At 37.2% G+C, this 27,801-nt stretch overlaps 1 protein-coding gene across 8 annotated transcripts in view; it reads right to left on the minus strand.

Moving 5' to 3' along the window:
- The window catches only part of Ppp2r2b (protein phosphatase 2 regulatory subunit Bbeta), a 452,685-nt gene that overhangs the window by 285,159 nt on the left and 139,725 nt on the right, over nt 1-27,801 (minus strand). For 3 of the 8 annotated variants that reach the window (XM_063232323.1, XM_063232322.1, XM_063232324.1), the window contains one exon: nt 3,117-3,194. The exons of 4 other annotated variants lie outside the window; for them this stretch is intronic. In XM_063232323.1, coding sequence (XP_063088393.1) covers nt 3,117-3,194 — 78 coding nt within the window. Of the gene's footprint in view, nt 1-3,116; nt 3,195-9,893; nt 9,911-27,801 lie in introns of those variants that run through there. One more of the 8 variants, XM_063232327.1, reaches the window with a different exon arrangement.

Genomic DNA, 27,801 nt, shown 5'->3' on the forward strand with positions numbered 1-27,801 from the left:
CCAGACCATAATGACTTCATTTACATTTTCCTAGGGAAATCTGTTCCAGGCCCCTATTCAGTAAGCTTATACAAAAGTAGTTAATAAAACATCAAAAAGCTATCATTTCCTTCATTCTTTGAAGAGAATACCTCAACAGTTAGCAGGATGATGTTTCTTTGGGGGAAAAAGTGTGTTCAATTATAAAGAAATCCTTGAACTGTTTGTTGTTTAAAAAATTTTAAGACCATCTATTTTTTGTTGATTCACTTCCCTGTTACTCAGAACATTACACACCTACACATGAAATACAACTCAATATTCCAAGATTTTAGCCGTAAAATCAGAGGGGGCTGTCAACATCTGAAACATTGGTATAATTGGGAGACAGCAGAGGATTGGGCTGTCAAAGAAGATGGCTTTTCTACTTTCAAACAAAAGCTCCAGGATATAGAATCAGAATGACTAAAGAAGGTTGACTTACCTTCTTAAAACATTAATACTTTTTCCTGACTTTGGACAAGTAGAAAAGGAAAATACATATTGCCTTTTTTATTGGTACATGACTGTATACATAATGATTGCATTCATCATGCACATAACACATCTCACTTCTTTTTCATCCCCTTCCTCCCTCCTTTTCCCTCCATCTCTTGGTCCCCTTTCCGTCTGCAAAAGCTCTATCTCCCTGTTTCCTATTTTCTACCTTTTATTTTTCCCTTCAACTTATAACTGGGGCTTTTCCTATAAGAGAAACTACGTGACACTCAAGTTCGTGTGTCTTATTTATTTAACTTAACAATATGGTCTTGGGGTGCATCCATTTTCCTACAAATGACTTAAGTTTATGTTTCTTTATGGCAGAGTAGTCCTCCATTGTGTATCTCTTTTTCCCTCCAAGGATGCTGTAAAATGCTACTAAAGGAGCAAAAATGGAATCTCACAACAGTGAAGAGAATATAGAGGGATATTAAGTAGACTGTGGCTTTCACACGTTTCTGAGAGAATAAAAGTGGATGGAAGCATGATGAAAGATGAATGGCACAACCAATGAGCGTATTTATGTACCTTGCTAAAGCCTGGACAGTTTAGGACTTGCCAAAAATTACATGAAGCAAGAGCTGAAAGATGAAGGGAAGCTAAAACCCACTGAGAGAAAAATGGACTCAATTGCTGTCCATCTCCACCATTCAACTCTTCTCTGTACGCCACCATAGGAGAAATCACAGACAGTTCTCCCTTTTGCAAGAATAAAATAAATACTCTGGAAAGGACTCAGGTGCTAAGTGCAAGAGTTCAGTTTCCAGAGCAAAGTGCTCTGCATTTGGCATTCAAGGTTTCCAAAATGCAGAATTACTTCAGAGCATGCTCACTCATTAATGAAGCCAGCCAGTCAATACGCTCCATTCATGTGCACTCAACCGTTGTATGGATTCACTCTCACATATGACTGGGCAATGTGAGATCATCTAGTCAATTGAGTGAAACCTACAACGTGCAGGAAGTACAAAGGTCAATACAAATAAACATAAAAATGTATGCTGGAAGGAACAGACATACTTTTGTGAAGATAAACACATCCTAACTAGTACATGCAGAAATGTTTTAAATCTACAAGTTGGTAACAAAATACTATTTAAAATAGGCAGATTATAAGAAAAATTTCACAAAGTTTAAAAAGGCAAATTGTCTTTTATTTATTTTTTAAAAGTCTATTTTTATTTTATTTATTTATTTATTTTTTATTGGTACCAGGGATTGAACTCACAACCATGCACTTGCAAGGCAGGAGCTTATGCCGCTGAGCTAAATCCCCAGCCCCAGCAAATTGTCTTTTAAATCATTAAAAAGTAGAGTGTATAGACCGGATCATTTTATAAAACGTAGGGCAAAAAGGTGAAGGGGAAAAAACAGCAACAAAATGATTAGGAGATTATTATGTGAATTCAAGCCTCCATCCAACACAGAGAGAATTAGGAAATAAGGATGTTATTAAGAAATGCTTAAAGAAAATATACTTCAACTGAAAATTGCAAGTTCTTGAGACTAAGAGGACTAATTGGTTATTTATACTATTTTTAAGCAACCTATTACTACAAAAGTAGTGTGTATTTTTTACAACATCCAGGATAAACATAATATGCTAAAAACCTTCTGGAAGAAAACAGAAGGTTGATATACGACATCTATCTATCTATCTTGATGGTAGTAACTGTAAGAATGTCACTGGATATTTCTTTTCTGTAACATTGGCCTCTAAAAAACACTGCAGCAACAACTTCAAAGTTCTGAGTGAAAATTATTTTCAAAAAGGTATCCTATAGTACTCAACTTGACAATTATCTATTTCAATGACTGGAGAAGTTGAAATTTATTGAGCTATGCTCTTTCGTTGTTAGATGTTTTATTAGAAATATCAAGACACCTTTAAGAGCAGTGTTATTTTTAGCATTCACAGCTGAGATGTGCTGGTAGATCAACTCAAAGAATAAGGGTTAAAGTAAGTGTCAGCTAGGAAATGCACCTGAGCCAAACTAGGTTCCTTCATCAAGAGCCTTTGAACACACAAAGGTGGGGTAGCTCACAGGGTACAAAAGTCACAGTGAGGAAGCAAGAGACTTATTCATCACTGGGACTCAAGGCACCGGATGCGCTGTTGCCATTTGCAGGGAGCCCTGTGTCACCGATGCTACCTTGGCAACTTTCAGAATTTAATGTTCTAGGTGGCATTACGAATAAATATAGATGAGATGATTTCACACATGAAGCAACTCTATTTTAAAGTGAAATACAAACAAGAATCCCCCATTATAGATTACTGGCTTATTGGTGCTAACTTAAAACATCTCAAATAAATTCAAACCTAAGGACAGACTCTCCTACATTCCTAGTGCTGTTTTTTCCCCACTTTAATCAACCGTTTGAATTTCATTTATATACTCATGAAACTAATACAGTAATCCCTTGATATCTGTGGAGAAATGGATCCAGGAACCCCCGCCCCCAGGGATACTAAAATCTGTGGATGCACAAGTTTCTTATGTAAAATAACATAGTTGCCTTAATCATATTCTCATAGCTGAGACACGTTTCCCAACACCCACAACTTAAAGGAGGAGAGGTTTGTTTTGGCTCACAGTTTGTAGAGGTTTCAGTCCATAGTCCGCTGGCTCCGAGGCAGGACAGCATGGCACAGGGGCATGGCAGAGAAGAAGCTGTTCGTGGCATGGCAGACAGGAAGCAGAGAGTAAAGGGGGAGTGGGGAAGGGAGAACCCCTTCCAAGCCACACCCCAGACACCCACGATTCCAACCAGACTCTACCTCCCACATCACATTTACCTACAACCTCACCAGTGGGCTAATCCACTGATAGGTATCACAGCCCCATGGTCCAACCACGCCCCCCCCAATACCCCACTTCTGAGCACATGAGATTTCAATGGGACATCCAGATAAAAACTCTAACAACAGTATTTGTGTGTAACCAATGAACATCTTCTCAGATAACTTATCTTTAGATTACTTAACAACAAAATGTAAATGCTATATGAATTGTTGTTATTCTATATTGCTTAGGCAGTAATGGCAAGGGAAAAGTCTATACATGTTGAGTAGGGACTCAAATGTTTTATGAATATCTTACACCCTTAGTTTGTTCCATAGATGCAGAACTCACTGATGTGGGGACCAACTATACACTGAGGAGCTAAGTGTTATGTCAATAATTTAAATTCCTTGTCCTCATGAAGCTTTTGGTATGAAAAATGATGAATACGATTTTGTGAAAGGTAAAAAATGGAAGAGAAGGCAGGTTTACTTGGCTAAAACTATCAGGAAAGGGCTATCCATGGAGGCTATGTTTCAGAGGTGACATTTCAGCCAGCTCAAAGGAGCCAAGTATGTCAAGGATTGGTGTGAAATGTGGGGCATTTGAAAGAAACAAATTTTAGTGCAAGTAACTCCAAATGAGGAACAGATCTGACGGTTCCGGAAGTGAAATATTGGGAAATGGGAGGCTGGCCTACCATGAAACTGGAAAGGTAATCGGGGCCCCAACACATTGACCAGCAAGCTGTCATATTAGAATAAAATCCAAAGTAGGTAATAAATCTCTGAAAGAGCTTTCCGCATAGAGGGGACATGAGCTGATGTAAGAGACACTGTGTTGTCTGTTTAGAGTCCTCACCGTATGCATGTTCCACTGGTGCCTCAGAACCAGCAGACTCAAATTCATCTTCTTTGCCCCCATTAAGCTCCATTGCCTTCTATTCTTCCCTTCTCCTTCCCTCTCTTTCAAACACTTTTTGAGAATACAATCTCAGAAAATTTCTTGAGCTGCCAAATTGGTCAAATGGCAAAACACTACTATTTTGATGGTTTTTAAAATGTTCTCACCCCTCATCTAATCAACTACAAGAGCTGTTCAAAATATATGTAGGTGTTTTGGCCAGGGATATAGCTCAGTGGCGTAAGTGCCTGCCTTGCAAGTACAAGTTCCTGAGTTTGATTCCTGGTACAAAACAACAACAAAATAACAACAATAACAGCAACAAATATATGTTGTGTTAAATAAAAAATTAGGTTTTAAATAAAAAACGATTACAGTAAAAGACACATTACTATTAATCCTCACTAAATTACTCTCCCTTGCTTCAAAGACAGTTACTCCATATTCTTTCCACTTTCTGAAGCAGTTCTGGAGGTCCGCTTTCTGAGGGTTTGTACAAGGTCTGACCAAAACTGCGGTGACTGCTGCTGCTGACTTACCATCACTGGAAAGTCAGGCTCCTAAAAGCAGTTTCGAGTGAACTCATTTACTTTATTCACTGGACCCAACACTGTGAAACTTCTGGTTCTTCCCCAAAATCAAAATGGCCACAAAAAACAGATGTTTTTAATGGATTCAGGACATTAACACAGCCATGACAACACAACTAAAGATACTCATGAACGAGGACATCTCGAATTGCTTCAAAATTTGCAAGAATGAGAGGATGTTCAAAGCAAGAGGGAAAAGTTTGGGGGAAATTAATAACAATGTGATATTTTGCTGCAACAAACTTTAATTAAATTATTCACAGTATTTCTGAATGACATTGCATATATTCTTTGAACAGTATTGCAAAATGTCTCTGTAATTCAGCCTAGTTCAGGTTTTTGTTTCTGCTCATCTAGTACTATTAGTAATAGCAATAGTATTACTGCTAATATTTGAAAATCTACATCTCCTACAAGTGCTTTTCATACAAAGTGTTTATTTTGCCTTGGTCTTTGTTCTCTGCAGTTCCTATTGATTAACATGTCTAACTGTCATGAAAATCCTGAAGCCTGGTTCCAGATATATAACGGCACACCGCCTCTTTACAGTGTCCTTACTGATTTCTGTGCTCCAGCCTCTTTCTAATCCATCCTGCTCACTTTTTGACAGACTAATCATCCATACTGAAAGGACTAATAAAGTTGAAAGCCATCCATGTTTTCCCAGTGCTCTCAGAGAAAGATCCAAATCCTTCACTTCGTGGTCATCCTCCCACGATCTAGTCCTGCTGTGAAACTTCTGTCCCAAAGTTCATTTCTTCTCCACATTGGAATGCATCAATACATTTGTAATTTTCCTAATGCAACTATTCTCAACTTGTGGTTTATTCACTTCTAGGGTGTAACTGAAACTCCTTTAGGAGGCCTACAGATCAAAGCTATTTCACTATGTCAAAACATTGCTTGTCTTCCTTATGCTTCTCTCAAATCAAAACTATTTCATATTATGGAAGTACTATTTACTTTAATTATTATCTTTCTTTCTTGAGTGTATAGGGGAGTTTTTGACATGTCAAAGACTGAATGCAGAAGTAGCGATGAGAACTCAGCTATCTTTTATTATTCCACATATTAAAAATATTTGCCAAAAATATAAAACAATGCTACTTTTTCTTACTAACTTTTGTTTTGAAGAATATGACAATTTTAACAATAGCTACTGATGCTAATAGATGATATGTGTTTATTATTGTTTACAGTGAATCAATAAATATTAAATAAAGTACCAATAGATATTAAGCACATGGGTGAATGAAAGATGTTTGCAATCCTCGATTTTTTTGAGCCACAAGCAGGACCTCAGACAAAATAGTTTGAGAATCACAGTTCTTATAGTTGAATAGTTGCTTCCAACAACAAATTGGTAGAAGGCATCTTGGACATTTCACAGATACAGATGATACTAGTTTGTTGAGATAAGAAAGATGATCAGTGACAATATTGACCAGATGTGAAAAATGTTGGCAATCAAAGAGATGTTTATATTGGAAACTGCACATCTTACCCTGAAAAACCTAAATGGTTTCTGCAAACATAGGAAATGTAAACTCATGTATTCTACTCAGAAGGCTTCCTGAAGATGTGAATCTGGTGCCATTGAAGAGCACTGTGAAAAGACAGACTTTACTATCCTCTGTGTAGTGCCAGGTAGATAGAAACTCACTTATGTTCAGCCATTGTTGGAGCTGAGCAGATGGGCATTCTAGAGGATATTAACAGAAACAAAACTTAGGTCATTTTATTTCAGACTCATCGTTGATAATGGTTTAAACTGATGATTTCTATATGTACACTGACCATGAGATGTACATTTATTAAGTCTTTTTTTAAAGAATGGAAATATCAGGGCTGGGATTTAGCTCAGTGGCATAAGCACCTGCCTTGCAAGCAGGTAGTCGTGAGTTCAATCCCCGGTACCAATAAAAAGGAAAAAGACCAAAAAAAAAAAAAAGAATGGAAATACTTATTTCAAAGGTCTCATTTTTGGTAATTTTAGTGTACTGCAGTTGGCTCTTGTTTAAACTATTCAAATGGAATAGTTTTGAACGGTTTAGTGGTCTCTGTTTTATGTTTTAAATGCAGAAATTGATTTCACAAATTTATACCACATGGTTCTTCCAAGATTTTTTCTTTACTCATGGAATGCAATATGTTTGCAAAGATGGACCCATTTCACAAATGGTTAAAAAGTTGTTCTCATTTCTTCCACAGTGACCGTAGCAAATGGCCAGGCATGAATCAAAGGTACAAAAAATTTAGAAGACACTGTTTAAATAGACATATAAATGTTTTTGCTCTTTAGGACCTAATTTTTTAGACACTGCCTACCTCATGAGCTGTAAAGTTTTGTATGTTTGATATAAAATGTTCGTAAGATGTATGGACTGGAACTTCATTAGTCCTGTCTCAAAAAATAATTCTAATAATTTGTAAAAGAATTTGGTTCAGTGATGGAACAGATCACTGAAAAATTAGCTTTAGTTATTGTCAAATTAGGCTTTTAAACAAATGGACTTGAATAAAGCCTTCATCAGCTAAACTACTTTAATGCACATTCATTTTTAAACAAAATATTTGTTTTACTATAAATAAAGAAATTGTGGACAGTGTTTTTGAATACAGTGCAAAAATTGTTAATGATTGATGCATTTAAAGTGAGCTGAAAAAATGATGTAAGGCCTCTATCTAAATTTGTTTTGTAGTAATAGTTGTATTAATAGATCACTGGTGTTTAAACATCAGAAGTGTGTGTAAAATATATTGAACTGTTAGTGTGTAATTTAGATTATTTAAAAGTAAGCAGGTAGAATTTGTAAAATATGCTAAAATTAAATTTTAATCTTAATATTTGGTTTGTAAAAGCATGCTATAACATAATTTTTCATTATAAAAAAAGAATATATGCTTTAAAATTAGACTGATTCATAGTTTAAACCTTGATGATGCTAATAACCTTTTGACTTCAGTAAAGTCCCCATGCCTATCACCATGTACTAAGCTAAAGCCTAAATGGATCAAAGATCTAAATATTAAAGCAAAAACACTAAATCTGTTGGAAGACAAAGTAGGTAGAAATTTTGAAGACATAGGGGTAGGTAGAGAATTCATGAACAGGAACCAAACTGCACGCAAAATACTCCACAGAATCAATAACTGGGATCATGTCTTATTAAAGAGTTTTTGCATGTTGAAAGAAATCTCCAGCATAGTGAAAAGAAAACCCACAAATTTGGAAAAAAATCTTAGTGAAACTGTCCCTCAGACAAAGGACTTCAATCTAGAACATATAAAGAATTCAAAAAAATCAGACCCTCGAAATTCAAAGACCCAATCCAAAAATGGGCATCTGAGATGATTACACACTTCTCAGATGAAGAAATAAAAAAGGGCAAGTAAATACATGAAAAGCGTTCATCATCATTAGTCATTAGAGAAATGCAAATTAAAACCACAGTGAGATTCCATCTCACTGCAAAAAGAATGGCCAGGATCAAGAAAACTACCAACAACAAATGCTGGAGAGGCTGTGGGGGAAAAGGAACTCTTCTGTGCTGTTGGTAGGAGTGTAGACTGGTGCAACCACTGTGGAGTCTGGAGGTTCCTCAAAAAGCTGGGATTGGAAGTCCCATTTGGCTCAGCTATTCCACTTCTGGGCATATTCCCGGAAGAATTTAAAACATCATATCACAGTGATATATGCACACCCATTTATAGCAGCACAATTTGTAGTAGCCAGATCTTGGCAACAACCTAGCAATGCCCATCAACTGAGGAATGGATAAAAAAGATGTGGTATTTTTATACAATGGAGTACTACTCAGCTATAAAGAATGATCACATTGAGATATTTACAAATAAATGGATGCAAATTGAGATCATACTCATAAGTGAAATAAATCAATCTCACATATGTAAATACCGTATAGTCTCCCTAGTGTAAGAAATGGTAAGAGTACATAAGATTTTATGGTAATCATGATTTCCCATTGTATTGCTTTGAAGTCTTATAATGCTTTCATTCATTGGTTGGATTGATTTTATTCTGATTTGTTTGATTTTACTACATGTGATGGTATGAACAGCTATTCTGAAGAAAACAAGACATTATGGCAGCCATTGCTGATTTACTATCATCTTCCTGTGAAGTCCTACCATGCTTTTTTTGTTCTGTTTTGATTGGTTCTATCCTGTTGTGTCTTATTAGATTTTATGATGTGTGATGATATAAACAATTTTTAAAGGAAAATGAGATATTATAGTAGCCATTGTTCATTTCCTGTTATTTGGTTTTGAAGTCTTGTAATGCTTTCACTCTCTTGAATGGTTTTATACTATTTTGTTAGGTTTGATATTATTGCGAATGAAGGTATGCTCAACTGTTTCAAAAAGAGACATTATGGTAGGTACTGTTGCTATCTGGTTGTCTTGTGAAGCGCTGTGTCGCTTGCATTGTTCTGTTCTGATTTGCTTTGTTATGTTCTCTTTTGTTTTATTCTCTTTAAAAGAAAAAAATTAAAAAGTAAAGTTAAAGTCATATAAGAATACTATAATATTTATCAAAACAATAATAGAATAAAAATGCTTAAACCAGAGTTGAGACATAGTACCAAGTTATACCAAATGATAGACCCAGTCAGCAGCACTATCAATGTAATAATCATTATTATTTTTTCCAAATATACCCTGGGCCTTCCTGTCTTTGAATAATTAGTGATATTCTTGTCTTTGCAGAAACTGACCTTTTACTCTTTCCCACACTATAGTCAACCGTAGTAGGATAATGTTTTGCAGAATTAAGAGCCAACCTCAACTCTTCCTTGGACATGTTGAGGGAGAATGAACAAAATAAAATAAGCATTATATTCTTTATTTTTGTTGTTTTTATTTCTTTGTTTTTTGAATCATAGTCTTGTGTTGCTTAGACTGGCCTTGAATTTGTAACTCTCCTACCTCAGACTCCTAGTATCTGGAATTACAAACATGGGCCACTATAACTGGCTATAGCCTTTGTTTTTGAGTTCCTAATCAGCCTTATAATTTATAATGGAGTTAATAATCATAGAATGTATGGCTTGTAAATATAGAAGTATGGTACCTGAGAGAGAGGGAAGAAGGATTTTTAAGAAGATCACAAAGTTGGCTTTAAACACAGATGACCAGTTCCTGGAGCAATGAAAGGTTGGTGTTTATTCTATGAGAAAAAAAGAGAGAACACAAATTGATTGCTTAAGAATGTTATGCAAGGGAGATCAAAATTTGACCAACGGGCAGAATAAGGCAAGGCCAAGCATAGAGATTGGATATACACTGAGTTACTGATAATTCGGTTCACTTCAAATTCAGTTCTAGATGTATGTGAAAGAGACTACAAATGCAAATTCTACAGAAAATAGAAATGTGTGCCTATAGCACAGCCTGGGGAGGTTGTGAGCTTCAGAAACCTGACATCTAACCAATATGGTGCTTGAGTGGCTACTGCAACACTGCTCATATAGACTGGCTGAAGATATCAGCTTAGAGTCCTATAATCTCTGCATAGGATGGAAGAAACTGCTAACATTGTCCATAGCTCCCTGGGAGAAAAGAAGATGCAGGTGAGAGTACACTGATGGACTCAAAGATGCTAGAAGTCAAAATAGATCCACAGATATTATACCAGAGGTCACAGTAAGGGCACATTCAGAAGCAACAAGTAATAACATGTATAAGGTACAAGAAAAGTCATGTCCAAGACTGGGAGAAAATATACGTACAACATATGATAAAAATTTAGATCAAGGCTATTTAAAGGAACTCTTACACATTGTAACTAAAAGGTATCCTGACAAAGATAGTAGTAAAATACCTGAATGAACATTTCACCAACGAAAGAACACAAATGGCAAGTAAGTACCTGAAAAATATGTTCAGCATTATCAGTCATCGAGAAAATGCAAATTAGAAACATGATCAACATTACTGTACTCCTAGTAGAATTGCTAAGACTGTAAGAAGAATCAGGGAGGATACAGAGAAACTGTGCTGTTGATGAGAATGCAAAATGAAACTTTGGATAACATTTGACCAGACCCTATATAGTTAAACACACACAATTCAATCCATTCCTACACATTCTTCAGGAAGAAGCAAGAACATATATCCTCATGAAATAAAAATGGGTGTCTATACAAACGTTCATATTTGAATATTCATGACAACTTTATTCATAATAGCTCTAACCTGGAACAAACCAGATACCTGCTAACTGGTTAGAGGTATAGTACATCTACACAACTTGATTCCACTCAGAAATTGAAAGGAACTAGCTGCCAATGTGGATAAATCGCTATGGCGAGTGAGAGAAGCCACAAGTAAAAGACTAGATACTGTATGATTACATTTATATGACACCTAGAAAGGACAACAGTGTAGAGATAAATGATAAATTATTGGCTGCTGATGCTCAATGACAGCAAGATAGGGTTGATTTCAAAAAAGCAGGAGACAGAGCCAACTCCCTACTTCCTATTAGCTATCTTTTATTTTGTTTTTTATTTATACTTTGGATAAGAGAAATCATGCAATATTTAAGCTTATGTGTCTGATATATTTCACTTAACACTGTGTTCTCAAGGTGCTCCATTTCCGACAAGTAACTCAAGTTTATCTTTTCCTACTGTGTCAACACCATATTTGCTTTATCCATCGGATGATAGAAATGTTCTCTCTCCTTTTCAGCATGGTGATCCCCAGGCAGGTGTGACTGCTGAACGTGGCCATATGATTGATACAACAGAAGCACTGGATTTTAAATAACAGGCAATTTATACTAAATTGCATTTAAATGAAATTAGAAGTTATAATGAAGTTGGGCATGGAGGAACATGGTGGCAATCCCAGCTAATAGAGAGGCTAAGGCAGACGGATCTCAATTTCAAGGTCAACCTGGTAGCTTAGACCCTATTTCCAAATAAAAATTTTAAAAGAGCTAAGGCTATAACTCAGTGGTAGAGTGCCTGCCTGCATTCCATGAGGCCCTGCGTTCAATCCCCAGTACCATCAAAGCCCCCCCCAAAAAAAGTTGTAATGAGAAACTTGTATGTTTGCAGCAGCTTTGATATTTGAATCTATCTTCTCAACTGTGAATTATATACCTAAATACAAACCAAGTTTCTCTGGTGAAAATTTAGTGTCTGAAATGTGATACACCATAAGAATGTAATGTAAAATATACAAGTCCTTAAATTAATGTGAAAAAGATATAAAATACCTCATTTATATATTTTATACTTATTACATGTCAAAATGATATTTTGATATGTTAAGTTAAATAATTACTGTCTTTATTTTGATAGTATTGGGGTTAAGCCCAGGATATTATTTGTGCTAGGTATGTTCTTGTGTGTGCCCTATCACTGACACATCTTCAGCCTTAAAATATATTATTAACATCAAGTTTATGTTTTGTGTATTTTTAAAAATGTAACCACTGGAAAATTTTAACTTGTGTGGCTCATGTTACATTTCTTTTGGATAAAATTATTCTATATCACGACTGAAGTGATAGTTACACACTATATATTCCTTTTTCAAAACTTATTGAATTGTACATTTAATACTAGAATATTTTATGAATGTCAGTTACATCTCGTTATGGTTTAAACATGCCCACCAAAGTGTACGTGGGGAACTTAACCCTCAGTGTAACAATGTTGGAAAGTAGGGACTAATATGGAGATGTTTACGTCATGAAGGCTCTACCTTCACTAATTAATTATTAGTCTCAAAATAATTACAAAATGACTTGAGGACGTGTTTGAGCTCTTTCTCTTGGACCATGTGATATCTTTTGCTGAGTTATCATACAGCAAGAGGGTCCTCATCTGATACCAGCCTTTTACCACGAACATGCCCCACCAGAACTGTAAGAAATAATTCTAATTCTTTTAAAGTTACATAACCTATCATATCCAGTTAAAGTAACATAAAAAGGACAAAGATACACCTTATAAACAATTTTAAAAGGCAACCCTAGCAAGGAAGAGCCATCAGGATAGACCATAGAAGACAAGTCATACCTAAGAGACAAGACGGATTATACCAAGAAGGAGGTGGTTCAGGGATGGAGGAGAAATAAGAGTCCTCAGCTGTTTCCTGTGGGGCAGAGGATGACACAAGGATGCCATTCCGATAGGGAATAGGGAAGAGAAAGGCAAGATTATGTAGGGTACAAAATTGTTTCACCCCCAAATAATCAGTGTAAACCTGAAGGTAAGTGGATTCCCATGAACTGGCAAGACTATGTTATCTGCCATCATCAGAAGTTAAACTTGAAAAATAAAACTGTACTTTTACACAAGCTAGTTGGTGGACTCTTGTACTATATATTTTAAGCTGTCAAATGCTCTTTAGTGAAGCTCAGCTCAACCAGCACATTTTCCAGAGCCTCTCCAGGATACTGGTTTAAATGAATGTTTTCCATATGAATCATCTCAAAGTTTCACTTATATTCCCATTAGAGAAATTACCAGGTACCTAGTAGTCTAAGAACACTTGTCAAACTAATGTTCTTCCAGGTGGCCCAGGTCTTCAACAGCAAGTGTGCCATCTGGCCGTCATGGAGTTGGGGAAGGTGCTAAGCAGCATCGATGTGAAAGTGCTCCTAGAGGCCAACCCTCTGGCCATCGTGTGGAAAGCACCAGGTCCCACGCTTGCTAAATTCCTTAGTTTGGGGGAGCCTTCTTACTCCCTTCCCTTATCTGCAAGCTGTTCATTCATCAAGACCTTGCTCCATTCCTGCCTTCCCCAGCACAACTTCCATTTTCTATGCCTTTGCAATCCCATGCTACTTTATTGCTAAGCAATTTTAAGTTACTCTTTGTTTCCTTTGCTTACTCTGTGTCCCCAAACTAATGGTGCAGTTTCTAGAACATTCACCTCACTAGAACTAGAAGTGTGCTTTTTTTTGGTTAGGCATCTAAACTGGCTGATGAAATGCTGTCAGGATTTAATTCCCTAGATGAAAAAAATATGCTTTCTTTCTTTATTAGTAAACATGATACAGTGAAAACCTGTTGAGCAGAAACAACAACAGGGATCACATTATAAATACACCCAAAGCCAAGTTCTCATATATTGTCACATTTTGTCCTTTAAACTCAAGCAATCTGCTACCTAAAACCTATGATTCCTAAACCTATGGTTTCTAAAGTGATCCAGGCCCTTCAGGACATCAGAGCCAACTCAGAGGTTTGCTGAGAGAGATTTTGAAACGTGGAGAGAAATATTTCTATCAGATACCATGCAAAGCACTAGCTTGAGGCAAGTCGTAAGTTCCAACAGTAGACCATGCTACCTGTCACGCGTTTGCAAAGCTGCATTATCAGCGATCTCTGTGATGAAGATGAAGTATGGTGGGAAAATCAATGGGGGAGATGAAGTCTAATTGCAAGATCTACTCTGACTGCAAATTCAGGACATTGTGCAGTGTTCAACATGATCACATATCCAATGCATAAGTAATTGGTAAGTTATGTCATTAACTATATCTATTTACTTGTTTGGCTCTATTAATAAAGAACTGTTAGATATTTTTATGGACACAGAGTTTCTGTGAAACAAGTATTGAGATGCTAAGGCTTCCCTGAACAGCATTTAGAAATCTCTGCGCTGTAAGGTTTATTATATTGTATTCATATTGTTGGTGAACAAACTGATAATGGAGAATGTGGAACGAATTGCAAAGATGCGTTAGACGTGGGCTTCAATTCTAATTTCCCTCAATAGAAAGCCTGCACTTTTTCATTTTCGAGGTTTACTTAAGACGCTTCAAATCCACTCCTGGAGGCATTCACTAAAGAGAACGCAAATGGTACACGGAGAAGTGACAGTGGGCAAAGATTTCCAGTGGGATTAAGAAAGGGCAGAGGAAGGTCACAGGAAGAAGTAGGGTGAGTGACCTTGGCTGTTTCTGACCACCAACTATTCCCACAGGGAAATTTACACTGAAGGATTAAGTGACTTAGCGTCCCATGAGAAGCTCATCCACCATTCTAGACAATGATACTCCCTCATATTAAGGCCAGAAACTAGGAGGTAACTTAGCAGTAGGCAGAGCCATTCTTCAGTTCTGTTCATCCACTTACAGAGTATTCCTGGATTTTTATTCCAACCTTGATGCACGCAAGCAATGACAGTGTGACCCTTTCCTTGTCCTGATGATCTGGGAGTGCTTCCCTCACCATTATGCACATATTACTATCCTCTTAAGAGGTCACCGAAGCCCTGCATTTCAAAGTCTGATTTATTTGTATCCATAATCTTCCTGTTAGCCAGGCAATCTGCATAATAACCTGGCATGAAATATTTTTAACTGGGTTTTCTAAAATACAGAAGGAAGCCTTCATAATAATGGAAGGCATTAAACATCTTAAGCAGGAACCCATTTGCAGATTAAATTTGCCAAGAGGTCAGCCTGCAGCTGCCACTGTGTCACAAACCCCACGTGTCACATACTGTGACACATCTCACGAAGAGTCAGGGTCTTTTCCAGTCTGCTGGTTCTCTGTTTCAATTAGAATAGATTTAAGAGTCCCCAAGCTCTGGTTTCTAGGTGGCCTTGCACAAAATTATTAATAATTCAATCATACCTGTGCTGATAAGAGATTATATTTCTACCACCCTACCAAAAAGAAAAGCCCAAATAGATTAAAGACTGCCCCATGGCTAATTTTTTTAGCAGTTCACATCTGATTGACATCCATTTATCTAATTGCACCTAGAAGATTTAATTTTCATTTTGTTGGCTAAAATTAATGGGCAAAGGCTGTTTACTTTTTAAATATTTGACTCATTTTTTTCTCATCTCCTGAATACTGTTAAGATATTCCATTCCATGAGATGAATCTTATAATTTACCAGTTTTTATTCTCTGAATTCATTTCAGCTGAGTCTCACTATTTACAATTTGAAATCTAATATGAAGTTTAATCTTTCAGTGCAAATAATTTCATTTTTATGGGAGCCCAGCAGTGAAGAGGGCAACTGGGTGTTCATTTGGAATTTCAGAAAACTTTAGAGATACAGAAAAAATTTAAAGAGATACACACCAATGGATTCAAAAGCTAGTTTAATCATTTATGAGCTTCAGGGCCCAGCATAGGTGATTTAACCCAGATGTGAGACACTGATCAATTTTTGAATGTACAATTTATGGAGGTGCTGCATCTCAGGGTTGTGCAAGTGTAGTCAGTGTTTGCATGACCCCGAAGTGAATACCTGTCCCACAGGCTGCTAGCTTGTTTCACTCTAGTTATGGAATCAATTTCTGAGCATCAGTTCCCTCAGCTGTTAAAGGCAGCTGATAAGATCAGCAAGCTTCCTCACGGTGGTGTAGCGAGGATGAAATGAAGGGATTCATATAAAGCCCTTAGCATATTGCCTGATACACAGTAAGCACTCCACAAATACTCGGTGATGTTAATAACATATTGTATTATACAATTTGATCATGTTACCTCTAGGTTTTCAATACTTCCTCATGTTTGTTTTTAGAATAAAGTATAAAATCATTAACATAGTCCCAAATCTGGAGTAGATCTCAGTAAGTATCTTCTAATACTTTTCAGAAGGATACTGTTACTGAGCAGTATCTGCCTGCCACAGTACCATTGGTTGCAGTGCTGCTCTATGAATAAAATGATCTTCTTTCCCTTTTTACACAGTTAACTCTGGCTCATCCTTCATATCACCTTTAAAACATCGTAATTTCCTTAGGGACTAGATCAAATCTATCTATTAGCACTTCTTAGCTTTAAAAAGGAATCACAGTTGTATCTTGTGCATTTATTTGTCTGATTGTTTGGTTATTGTCCCTCTAACACAAAAGATGTTAAGTTCCAAGGAGAGAGAGACCTGTTTTGCTTTGTTTGGCAGTTTATCATCCTGACAGTGGCATGTCAGTGGGCACACCTGTATAACTGTTTAATAAATGATATGAAAATAATATTGCCTCTAACCCTATCTTAGGTAGGGCAATTTTTGCCAGGGACAAGACATGCACTACTTCATATGGGAAACCATTTCTTTTTGTGGCAACTGTTCATACTGTTTACTTTTCCACATAGTGAGCCCATGTCACCATAAAGGTCCTATTTTCTTCCAGCTACCTTCTTTGCATACTTACTGGCTCCCTGACTTTTTGAGGGCCTAGAATAGGGCAGCACATTAAGCTGCTTTGGGTATACACAATGAGTGAAGATGTACTCTCCATTTTTAGTATTCATTTAGTATTGGGGATGAGTAACCTGCCCAAAGCTCTGATGCAAGACAGTACACGTTATGTTTTGGAAGGAGAGTGATCATGTCATTTGATAAATTTGTGGCCATTTCCTAAGTGAAGGGACTTTTTGAGCTGAGGAAGAACAGGTAAAGCTATACATAGGAAGGAAAATAACAAATTTCTGAGAGAAAAGATGGAGGAACAATGTCAAGGCATTCTGCATATTTTTTAGAGATTTCATATATTTTAGTGTCTTGTTCTCTCACTATTATTCATTTATTCATTCATTTGTTTATTCACAACAAACAATGTACTTCCAATGTGCTGAGTACTACCAAGGTGCAAAAGTATACATAGGAATAGTTTCATGCTCTTTGGAGTATTATATACTGGTAGATTCAAATCCTGTCTACATATAAAAATTTTCCACCTACCATGCAGGAAATGCTGCTGAAAATATTCCAAGTGATACCTATCTAATGTCTCATTCCAGGCCATTCTTGTAATAACATGGTCCTGTGTGTTCATGAAGAAGAGCTATTCTGAAGGCAAGACTAAGTTTATATTTGGCCAAAGGAGTCTATTTGCTGTGATTTCAGGCACAGTTAAGTGCTTCAAACAAAAACTATGCTATAAATATTTGCTCTTATTGTTATTACTTACTTGGGATGGGAGAAGAAGACAGAGAGAAAGAACTGGTGCTTAGAAAGAGAAGTCTTCACAGGAAGGAGCCCCTGGGGCTTACTCTTTCTCATCAGTGTGACTGACAATTTTAGCCCAGAATCCAAATCAGAAACATTCTGAGAAGTTCTCTACTTAGGAAAAATGGAAAGAAATAGAGGCCAGGGTATATTTCCAGGAAGGGCTAATTTTTTTTTTTGGATCCCAGTTCTCTTTACTTTTCTGTTTCCTTGTTTTCATGACATTTCCAAATCTGACATACCAAGGTAACACATAAGCACCATCGTCTTCCTCTCACTTTTACCTTAGGACCTTTCAGGGGATGGTCTTTGATATTAACATTCATAGGTATTTTAAAAGATAAATTGAATTGGGAAATGGTAAAGTTCAGGGACTTGACTTCACACTTACATAAATACTGTAACCATTCTTTAGTTACTGTTCAGTGATTCACATCTGAGGACTAAAAGCTAAACTCTTAAATCCTTTACAGACATAGCCTTAAAAAGGGACATATCCTTAAAAGCAATGGAACCACTTGCTCCCCACTTGCCCCCTGCATTCTCCTGAAATGCTGCTTGCTCAATGTTCTCTCTCTCCTGGTGTGGTTCTTGGTGGGAATTTTTGTCGAAGTTAACTAATTCCAAATCTGTGAGGTTTTAAAGAGTCAGCAGAGAACATGGCATATGGTGGCGAGCAGGTGGGTTTGAGAGGCAATACTAACTATGTATATATGAAATCAAAGTAAGTATAAATATTTAATTTCCAATGTTTGAAAGAGAAAAGAGGCTTTCTTTGAAAACGGACTGTAATACATATGTAAATTAATTATAATTCATGACATTTCTTGCACAAACCATTATTTCAGAAAATGATGTAATAATTTAAAACCAATATTGACATCTTGAATGTTACAATACTTTTTAAGATGCATTGCAGCATATTTTCTTCTTCCCCTAATGAAAGCCTTCCATCATAAGCAGAAGGAATGCAAAACATGTGATTTCTGTTTGTCATGATTGTGTAATCTGAATGTAGAGGAGACTCCACAGGGTCCTTTGTGAAGCAGGGGTTAAGGTGGTAGCAGTTTACACACCTGTCTCCTCATTACAACCTCTAGAAAGGTCACATTCAAAGTTAATGGTCTTCATAGTCCCCTGGGCATCATTTCTCATCTCGGTCATCTCCTTTAGCATGTGTCTACAACTATCTCCAAATTTGATCTCCTGGCACAACCAGCTAAGAAAGCTCTTAATATCTGGGGACCAATTAGCCATTCAAATACACTAAAGAAGCTGCTCTTGATCACTAATAGGTGAGAACATTGACAAAGAATAATAGTCATGTGCCTATGCATAAATATAAGAATAGGTTTCATACACAAAACATTTTTGGCTACACAGTAATGCAAAAACCAGCTTTGGTATCCTACACAGGAGTTTCCAATGACCTAGAAGAACTGATACATCTTGTGTAGCACCATTTGGGGCCTAGGCACTTAAAGTACCTTTTATTTATTTATTTAGTTTAGCTCAAAACTATTTGTGTAACTAGTCCATCACCCTCAACATTAAAATTAACAGTGGATACCATACAAGCCTTTTTCACAAAACTGTTCCGCTTAAAATGCACAAAATTTTATAGAGCTAACATTTGCAGTGTCATTTCCTCCTCTCTTGTTTTCAATATTTTAACAGTAAATTCTTTTATCCTACCTATTTCATAGTTCTTACAGGTCCTCACCTACCTTCACTACCATCAGCCTGGTCCATCTGTGCCATTTCAGTGTCTCCTCACTGGTTTTCCTGCTTCTATTTTACCTCCACAAAGTCTACTACAGTCCTCTGAGTAGCCTGAGAAAACCCATTTTAGAAAATGTGAATCTGGGGCCTGGGGATTTAGCTCAGCAGCATAAGCGCCTGCCTTGCAAGCAGGCAGTCGTGAGTTCGATCCCCGGTACCGGACAAAAAAAAAAGAATGTGAATCTGAACATGCTGTTCTTCTATAGAAAAGCTTCCAAAGTCTTCCCATTGCACTCAGAATAAAATTCAAATTGCTTATCCTGGAGTTTAAGTAAAAACGTTCTTCCCACTGTCTTTTGCATGCCTAACCCTCTCTCATTCATATACTACCTTCCTCTCCCACCTGATCAATCTAAAGAAGTTATATTACTTACAAACCCATATATACAACAAGGACACAGAGAGAACGTACACGACTCTCCTCTAATCAGTATTCCTTCATGACAACCGCACTTAGTGTGAAATTTCAGATATCCGAGAAGTAAATCTACATGACTGTGATGTTCCTTTATTCTGAGTTTAGCTGTCACTATCATGTGCCAACTCAGAGAAAGAATCTGCTTTAATCGTTGCACCTCCTAAATGACTCATGGGTTCCCAGGTCTTTGATCCTTTCCATGTTACTGTTCTATTCAGTGTGTACATTGTGTTATATTCTGAGCTACTATAATGAAAATCAGTTGCTATAAGCTCCATCCTCTTGTCCAAATTTTTGTACTTAGTTTCTGTTTACTACTACGTAACAATCATTCACCACAACAAAAACAAAAGGAACCACAATTTCAACACTGCTGCTATATCTTTCTTTTCTAATCGCCTTTTGTATTTAAAATAACTTACTATCTCAATACTCCAGATGCTTCTTATCCTTCCAGGGATAGTGAAGTCCTGTTTTGAGAAACTGAACTAGTAAGATATATAACTTTCATTTGGGGACCAGCTTTGGTTTCCCATTGAATGGAAAACTCTTTGAAGTCAGTGCTTTAGTTTAACATTTCTAATGGTGACTTACACAACATCCAACATAGATACAACATGGCATTTATCCACAAGAAAAGATGTAAGGGGTTAATATTTTTAAAAAGCATTTGAGTTATTCAAGATTTTTCCAACCCAGAAGTATAAAAAGGAAATTCTAACCAGATGTTACCTTCTTTTTCATTTTATCTTTTAAAAATTACTTATCGAATATGTCTCTTTGAGGGCATGGTAGGCCTCATCATATATTTAACCAAATGACTTCAAGTATGCAAAGTATGCATACTTGGCAGAGAATGACAGAGAGAAATAAAGCAAGTGATTCCCCTTCATTTTTCTTTGTCTGCCTTGGTTGCTGTTCTGTACTCCCATAGCCACACTCAGTATGTGGTACATGGTTGGCATCAAAGATACAGGAAATAAATGAATGAATGCATTGTAGCTAATACACGACTAGGCCAGGCTTTTCTGATTACTAGCATGTGACTCACAGCTAAACCACATTGACTTACCTCACTTGTTTGAGTAATTGTTGGTAGAGTTCTCAGGTATCACTCTTCGATCCTTTCTGTATATTTTCCTGCACTGTCATTATCTGGGTTTGTTTTTTTCTCACCAAATTCCTGCAGTTTTCTAGCCCAGTACTTGCCTCAGGGTAGGGTCATTCTTTATACAGCACTCTATATGAGCCTCTTTGCTCCTTCCCCCAAAGTGTTCTGTTCATCGAGGTTATCAGTTAATGTGTGCGATGAAGACATTCATTTTATAATGATCCTCATTCATAGAGATGTTCAAAGTTGTGCTCAAGAACACAAAATTAACGGTAGGCTTGGTCCTGGCAAATAATGAACTTAGTCCCATCACAGTTTTATAAATAAGGCAAGTTCTTATGCCCAATCATTACTCTAATACTACAGTGCCTGGCAAAGTCAACCATTTTAGTTCCTCAGCTCAATTATAGTTCATCATCTAACTGTAGCAATATTTGAAGAGAAGGGAACAGCCTAAGCAACTTAGAAGTGACAAGTTTTGCTTTTCTCACCTTTTGCTGAGTCCTGGTTGCTACCTACGGTTGCAGAATATTTAACAGTGTAGACACGGGCTGTTTTACACTCCCCCTCAATTTCAGATACGCTTTCTTAAATTTTGTGCATTAGCATTCCATTTCTACCTCGCCTATCCCCACCCCTCAGCGCTGACTTTCCCTGAAAACCTGTAATCCGGTCCACCTGCATTTTTGTGTATAGTATTTGGGCTGCAGCAAAGGATCCATTATGAAAATGACAGAACTGCCAGAAAGAGTTATGACTTTACTGCTTAACACGTGTGTGAATTCACTGCGGAGATGGTGAGGTGGAGAAACCAAACAGCAGGAAGAAGAATACACCCCAAGAGGACCTGACCCTGGGCCTGCACCCTCCTTCCCTTGCTGGTTAAGGATGGTTTTAACTGACCCTTCAAGCACAGCATAAACCACCTTAGGATCTTTCTATAGAACAAAGCAAGATTCTTTTTATCTCAAATGGGTGACACGAGGCTTGACGATGTTGATGGCAATAATAATGATGATAACAATAGGTACTAACAGGATGCTAAGACTTTGTGTCTGTGATTTTATGCAGTTCTCACAGCTCTTCTTCACAGCACCCCCACTTGCGTCCTCTCATTGCCTTTAGGATAAAGTCTAAACATCTTAATAATAGTTTGCCAGATCCTTTAAGACTCCATTAAATCCCAGTTTTCTCTCAACCCCATCTTATACTACTCTGCTCTTTTCTAAAATAGTCTGATCTTATCTGAGCTTAAACACATTTGTTTTCCTTGTGTTTTGTGCTTTCTCTTGCCTTTGTGCCTTTAAATATGTCCCCACATTTCTCCCACTCTTAACCTGGTGACCCTTACCTCCTGCCAAGGCTTTAACACATTTCTCTGAGAAAGGCTGTCTGCAGTCCCCTTCACTACAGAGGGTTCTGTTCCATCTTGTTTCCATGGCGCATTCTACTTCCTCTTTTGTATCGCAATGCTTGAAGTGACTTTTTAAATGTGTATTTTTTTCTGTTACATTTAACCTCTGTGAAGGCTGGCATTTTGCCTTCCAACTTACAGTTGTTTCATTAGCATGAAGCCGAATGCCTGATATGGAAACAGACCCTGAATAAATGAATCAAGTATATGCAAAATCTATCTGTGAATATTCCCATTACTTAGATGAGGAAATAGTTAAAGCGGTTAAATAGCTTGTCTAAGGTTGCACAGTTAGCAAATGGAAAAGCTAAGTTTTGAACTCAAGATTGAATCTCAAGCCCTTGATCACAATTGCAATACAGTATAGCCTTCTCAAAATTCCCTGTAGTTATACAGAAAAAAGAAAGACATTAGTATAGAATATTTATCTTAGAGAAAAACTGAGCAGCAAAGACTCCCAGGATTCAGGGAAGTGTTCTTTCTCTCATCTGATTTCAGACTACAGGAAAAAATCTGGGTGATCTCATCATTCGGCACCTGGGTATGATGGTGTACCTCCCCAAGACAGAGCTTTTGCTCTCATCTGTAGGTGGTAGGTAATGGGTGACAGGCCACCTATAACTTTATCTTTTGGTTCATTCCACAGATCTTCATGGAAAAAAGAGAAAATGAGTCTCTAATTCCCAGAGAGGTTGCCCAGGCAACAAAGACAGAACTAGAGCAGTAGACCACCGGCTGAGACATGCTACTGAATCTGCACGGTCTCCCTTCCCAGTCCCACGTTAGGGGCCAGCCTGCTGTGCTCACACACCCTTTTAATAAGGCACTGCTGAAAGCCTCACCTGGGCCCGGTAGGCAAAAAATTGCCCACAGACCGCCAAAACAATGCCTCCAGATTCCTGCCGTTTGTCGGATGAGAAGCCCAATGTTTACTCTTAGACTAAGCCAGAATGGCTAGCATACAGAACAGCTCGGTTGGTTCAATTTTCTGATTCATCTTAAGAAAAAAATGTTGCCCACGGGGTTAAAGTTTATTTTCTTAAAAAACAAAGAACCATTTGCATATATTAACAGGACTGATATAGCTCTGCTGCTTAGCAGTTGTATGATATGTGATTATTTATTTAATATTTTAGTCACAAATTTGCTCATGTATACAATGGGTTGAGAAATATAATTACTAAAGATTTTTTTGTGAGCAAATACATGGAAAGTGCATAATTTGTGGCATACCACTAGCATTTGAATAAAGGAAATAGTAATTATGAAGGATTATTTGAGTTTCTGAAAAGGTAGACAGGAAAGATTACATTTTCTTCCTTTGTGTTTATTTGTTGGCTTAAGTATAGTGCCAAGAGGGACTGGAGTCATATTCGTTCCTGTAGTAACTTGCGGGACCTCCTGCCGCAGGCTGTCTTTGACATACACTGGAAAGCCTTTCCCTGGCTTAACAGCAGGAGGGGCCCACTGGATGCTCAAGAAATTCTTTCCAAAGCTGTCAGCACTGGGGTACACAGTTCAAAGCACCACAGGAGCAGGAGTTTTGAAGAAAATGGAATCTTCTCTACATCATTAAATGAGTTCTTCAGAGAGGGTGGTAACAATGTGCCACAAAATCAATTTGAACAAAAATTGTTTTGCTCTATCAGGTTTGAGGGTATAGGCAACTACTTTAAAGGCAATAAAATTCACTATGATGCCCATTCTGGTTTGACTATTATCTTCTTTTGAAGTTCAGTAATGTTTAGGTTTTATTGGTCTTGTTCTGTACTCTTTTGTTCAATTTTATTATACCTGATGATATAGGCAATTCTTTTTAAGGTAGCAAGAGGCATTGTTGATCACCTTGTATTCATTGTTTTTACATCATGTACTATGTCCATTCTTTGTTTTGACTGACTGCTTTGTTTTGTCACATTTGGTTTTATTCTCTTCCAAAAAAAAAAAAGTAATAAGAACTGTGGGAATAATAAAACCCAAAATGTGTAAAAGCTATTGTAAAAAAGAGAGGAAAAGAATATGCTCTAAAGGACACAACTGCAAGTGTGTTTAGGTGTGTAAGATAGATTACCATATTATTAAGTTTTTGTTGGATCATTGAACACAGCTGTTTGCAGTCTCACTGTTTGAATGTCCACTTTGTATGCTTAATTTTGTAATTTGAACAAGTATTTCTAAGATGACAATATGTAATCTATTAACTAATGATTTCTTACTGTTTATTTTTTTGAAATTCTGTATTACTTGTACCCTTTTACTGTTTTGTTTTGTTTTGTTTTTTCTTTAAATAAAATTTTTAAAAAATGTTTTGTTCAAATGTACTTTGTGACTGAGTCACCCCAAAAGAAGTGCTATTCTTGGAAATGACTGTCAGTCCCTACTGGACAAGTGACTTACACCGGACTCGCTGGTGTGCATATATATGGAAGGAACACGCTGGCCACAGGGAGAGACTCCCAGTGTAGGATGGAGTTTGCATCAGCCTGCTCCCCACCTGGACTACACTACTGTTCCTCTTTTGTGTTTTGTCTGGGTGTAGGTACAGGTGTGTGTGTGTTGTGGGGAAATGGGTGGGTACACCTGTAGTACCCATTCACATTTAAAAATACACCCAAACCTCATTTATTTCTTTGAGAAAAATCATTCTTCAGGTATAACTTGATTTTTGGAAGGTGTTTTATTCTCTGACTACCAAAACCTCTTTGATCAGCAAAACCTCTTTGGAGAGAGTTAAAGTGAAAATGTGTAAAGGGTTAGTTCTATAAATTAAACTGTTTCTGCCTGAACAAAGCACATTAGCTTTTTCCCCAATGCAGAGTACAATTTATTGTTCTGGTTTCAATTCTTGAATAAAAAATTCTAAAGAGGAAATCCTAGACTAAATAATCTCGGAGCGCTAATTTGAAAAACTAATACCAGTGACTCAATATTTGTAAATCATCTAGATTTTGCTATTTTGAAAAACAAACCCTATGAAGTGCCAATTAATAAAAGATATCATGTCTTATTAACGTTCATATAGTAATTGCCAAAATCACAAATCCATCTGCTAAGTAATCAGCAAACAAGACAAATGACTGCTCTCAGTTAAACCGATTATCAGATGCCTTTGGGAGAACAACCTAACAGCCCCAACTAAACCACAGAGAAGCAGCCACTCCTTTTGCCACATGGATAGGCAACAATAACCCCAGCTCCCTCATGAAACAAGATAGAATCATGGAGACGTGGGCATGCATGCCACCCTCTCATGCCAGTGTCAGTGGCTCATGGACTTTTCTCTTTGTGATAACTCTCAATATTTGGTGTCATAAAATAACACAAAAGATCCAAAAGATGTTAACTTGAACACAACTCCAACAGCAGCATATTTGGGAGGCTTCTCAGCTCCCAACACAGAGAAATCCATCTTCCTGTGAAATCTCTATTTCTCTTTGACATTCATTATATGTACAGTAAGTCCCAACTCAAGAATATTCCAGTTGCGAACTCTCACAGGTGAACTGTGTAATATTCACAGATATACTGCATAAGACTCACTTTGTTGGATTATGAAAGAATACAGTTCATGAATATTCTCCCAGAACGAACTCATTTGTAAGTTGAGAGGACTCACCATCTACATTCACATCTATACCTCTAGGCAGGTATCTGAAGGACAGAGATCATCTTATTAGTTTCCTACTAGTTTCTCAAGAACAACAACAACAACAACAACAAATAATAATAATAATAATAGTGATGATAATAACTGTTCTTGTGATTACGTGTGCCAAGCACTTGGATAAGTCCTTTAATTTGTTGAAGTTTTAGTTCTTTAAATTGTGTCATTTGATATTGATAGCAGCTACTAGAAGAACAGACATCCTTACTTTAAACATGAAGCAACTGAGGCACAAAGTGTTGGAATGCAAGAGATGGGATTCAGTTGTAAATGTGAAAACTCCTAAGCCCGTTCTCTGAAACATCATGCTAAGTGCACCTCTCTTCTACAGTGACTAGGGCCAAGTACACAGCAGACACTGATGCATGTTGATGGCATGAATACCTTAATATCAGTTCATTCCTGCATCTCCCTGCAAGTTAGGGTTACACGTGTTTCCTTTCCTGTGTATTCTTTCCCCAAACATATGATATCAAGTGTCTCTGTTAGTAGAGTACCCAAAATGTCAACAGATGCTTCCCTTACATTTAATAAAACTCCATAAAGAAACACTTCTCCCGGGCTGTAGTTCAGTGTCTGCCAGGATGATAGTCACCATTAAGTGCATTCAACTGTTTTTCATTTCATTAGTGTTACTCACAAGCGGGACTGCAAGGTAGGTGGTAGGAGGCAGTCCAGTGTTCTCAGAACTTCCTCCCAGACCTCTTCAACATCCTAAACTCTCCTGTCCCATGGGGCAGGGATCAGAGAGCCAGCAGGCCACTGACTTCACAATAGTCAGCGTCTCTTATTTGTGGGGTAGTGAGCTTTTGCTAGTTGAGCCCTCTTAGCACACAGTATTCTCCTCCGTCCTGGTAATAGTGTCTCTACTATGCTGCCAAACTGCTTGGAGAAGCTATACCCCACTCATTTCAAACTGGAACCCTGATTGGTTTAAGCAAATCAGTGCATTGCTTTGACCTTGTTACCATGATTGCTTCAACTCTGAAGCCTCAGGTGAAGCCAGTTAGAATTAAGGGGTGTTTGCTGGGATTCAAGGGAAAAAACACTTTCTGATTGAGAAAGCCACCAGGCTGGACATTTATGTACACAAACAAAAACTGAGACAGTGCTGAAAATTATTTTGGAACTATAAAGGAATTCAGCTTTAGGATTAAGAAAGATAGTATTGCAGGGCTAGAAGAAAAATGGAAAGAAATTGCTTTTGATGACATAATTGAGTCACTTAATGAAAACTTGTTCTAAAGCTTTGGACTATTTTTGGATTTTTTTAAAAAATCTATTTAAGAGCCCAAATTCTCTTTTCTGAGTGGGACAATTTTAAGCCAGATTTTCTCTGATTTGAAACAAAAAATTTTTAATGCACACTAATGACAAGTTTCTTTCATGCTAACAATCACACTCACTTTTATTTTTCCAGAAAAAGCAAATATAATGGTGGTCTGAGGGACCATAAGGAACTACTTATCATTTTACCCCACATCTTAAATTGAGCAGAACTGGTTTACATGATTTCAGGCCATGATCTCCCAGAATGCCTCAAGAAGCTTTGACACTAGTAAGTTAGGCTCCGGTCAATTCTTTCTAAGGTGGTCATAAAGCATAATTATGAAAACATGATGAGGTCTCTGCATGATTGGGCCAAAAAGTAATG

Source organism: Cavia porcellus, unplaced genomic scaffold (assembly GCF_034190915.1).
Source record: "Cavia porcellus strain 051 isolate PalLab524CR breed Dunkin Hartley unplaced genomic scaffold, mCavPor4.1 scaffold_21, whole genome shotgun sequence".
NCBI lineage: Eukaryota > Metazoa > Chordata > Mammalia > Rodentia > Caviidae > Cavia > Cavia porcellus.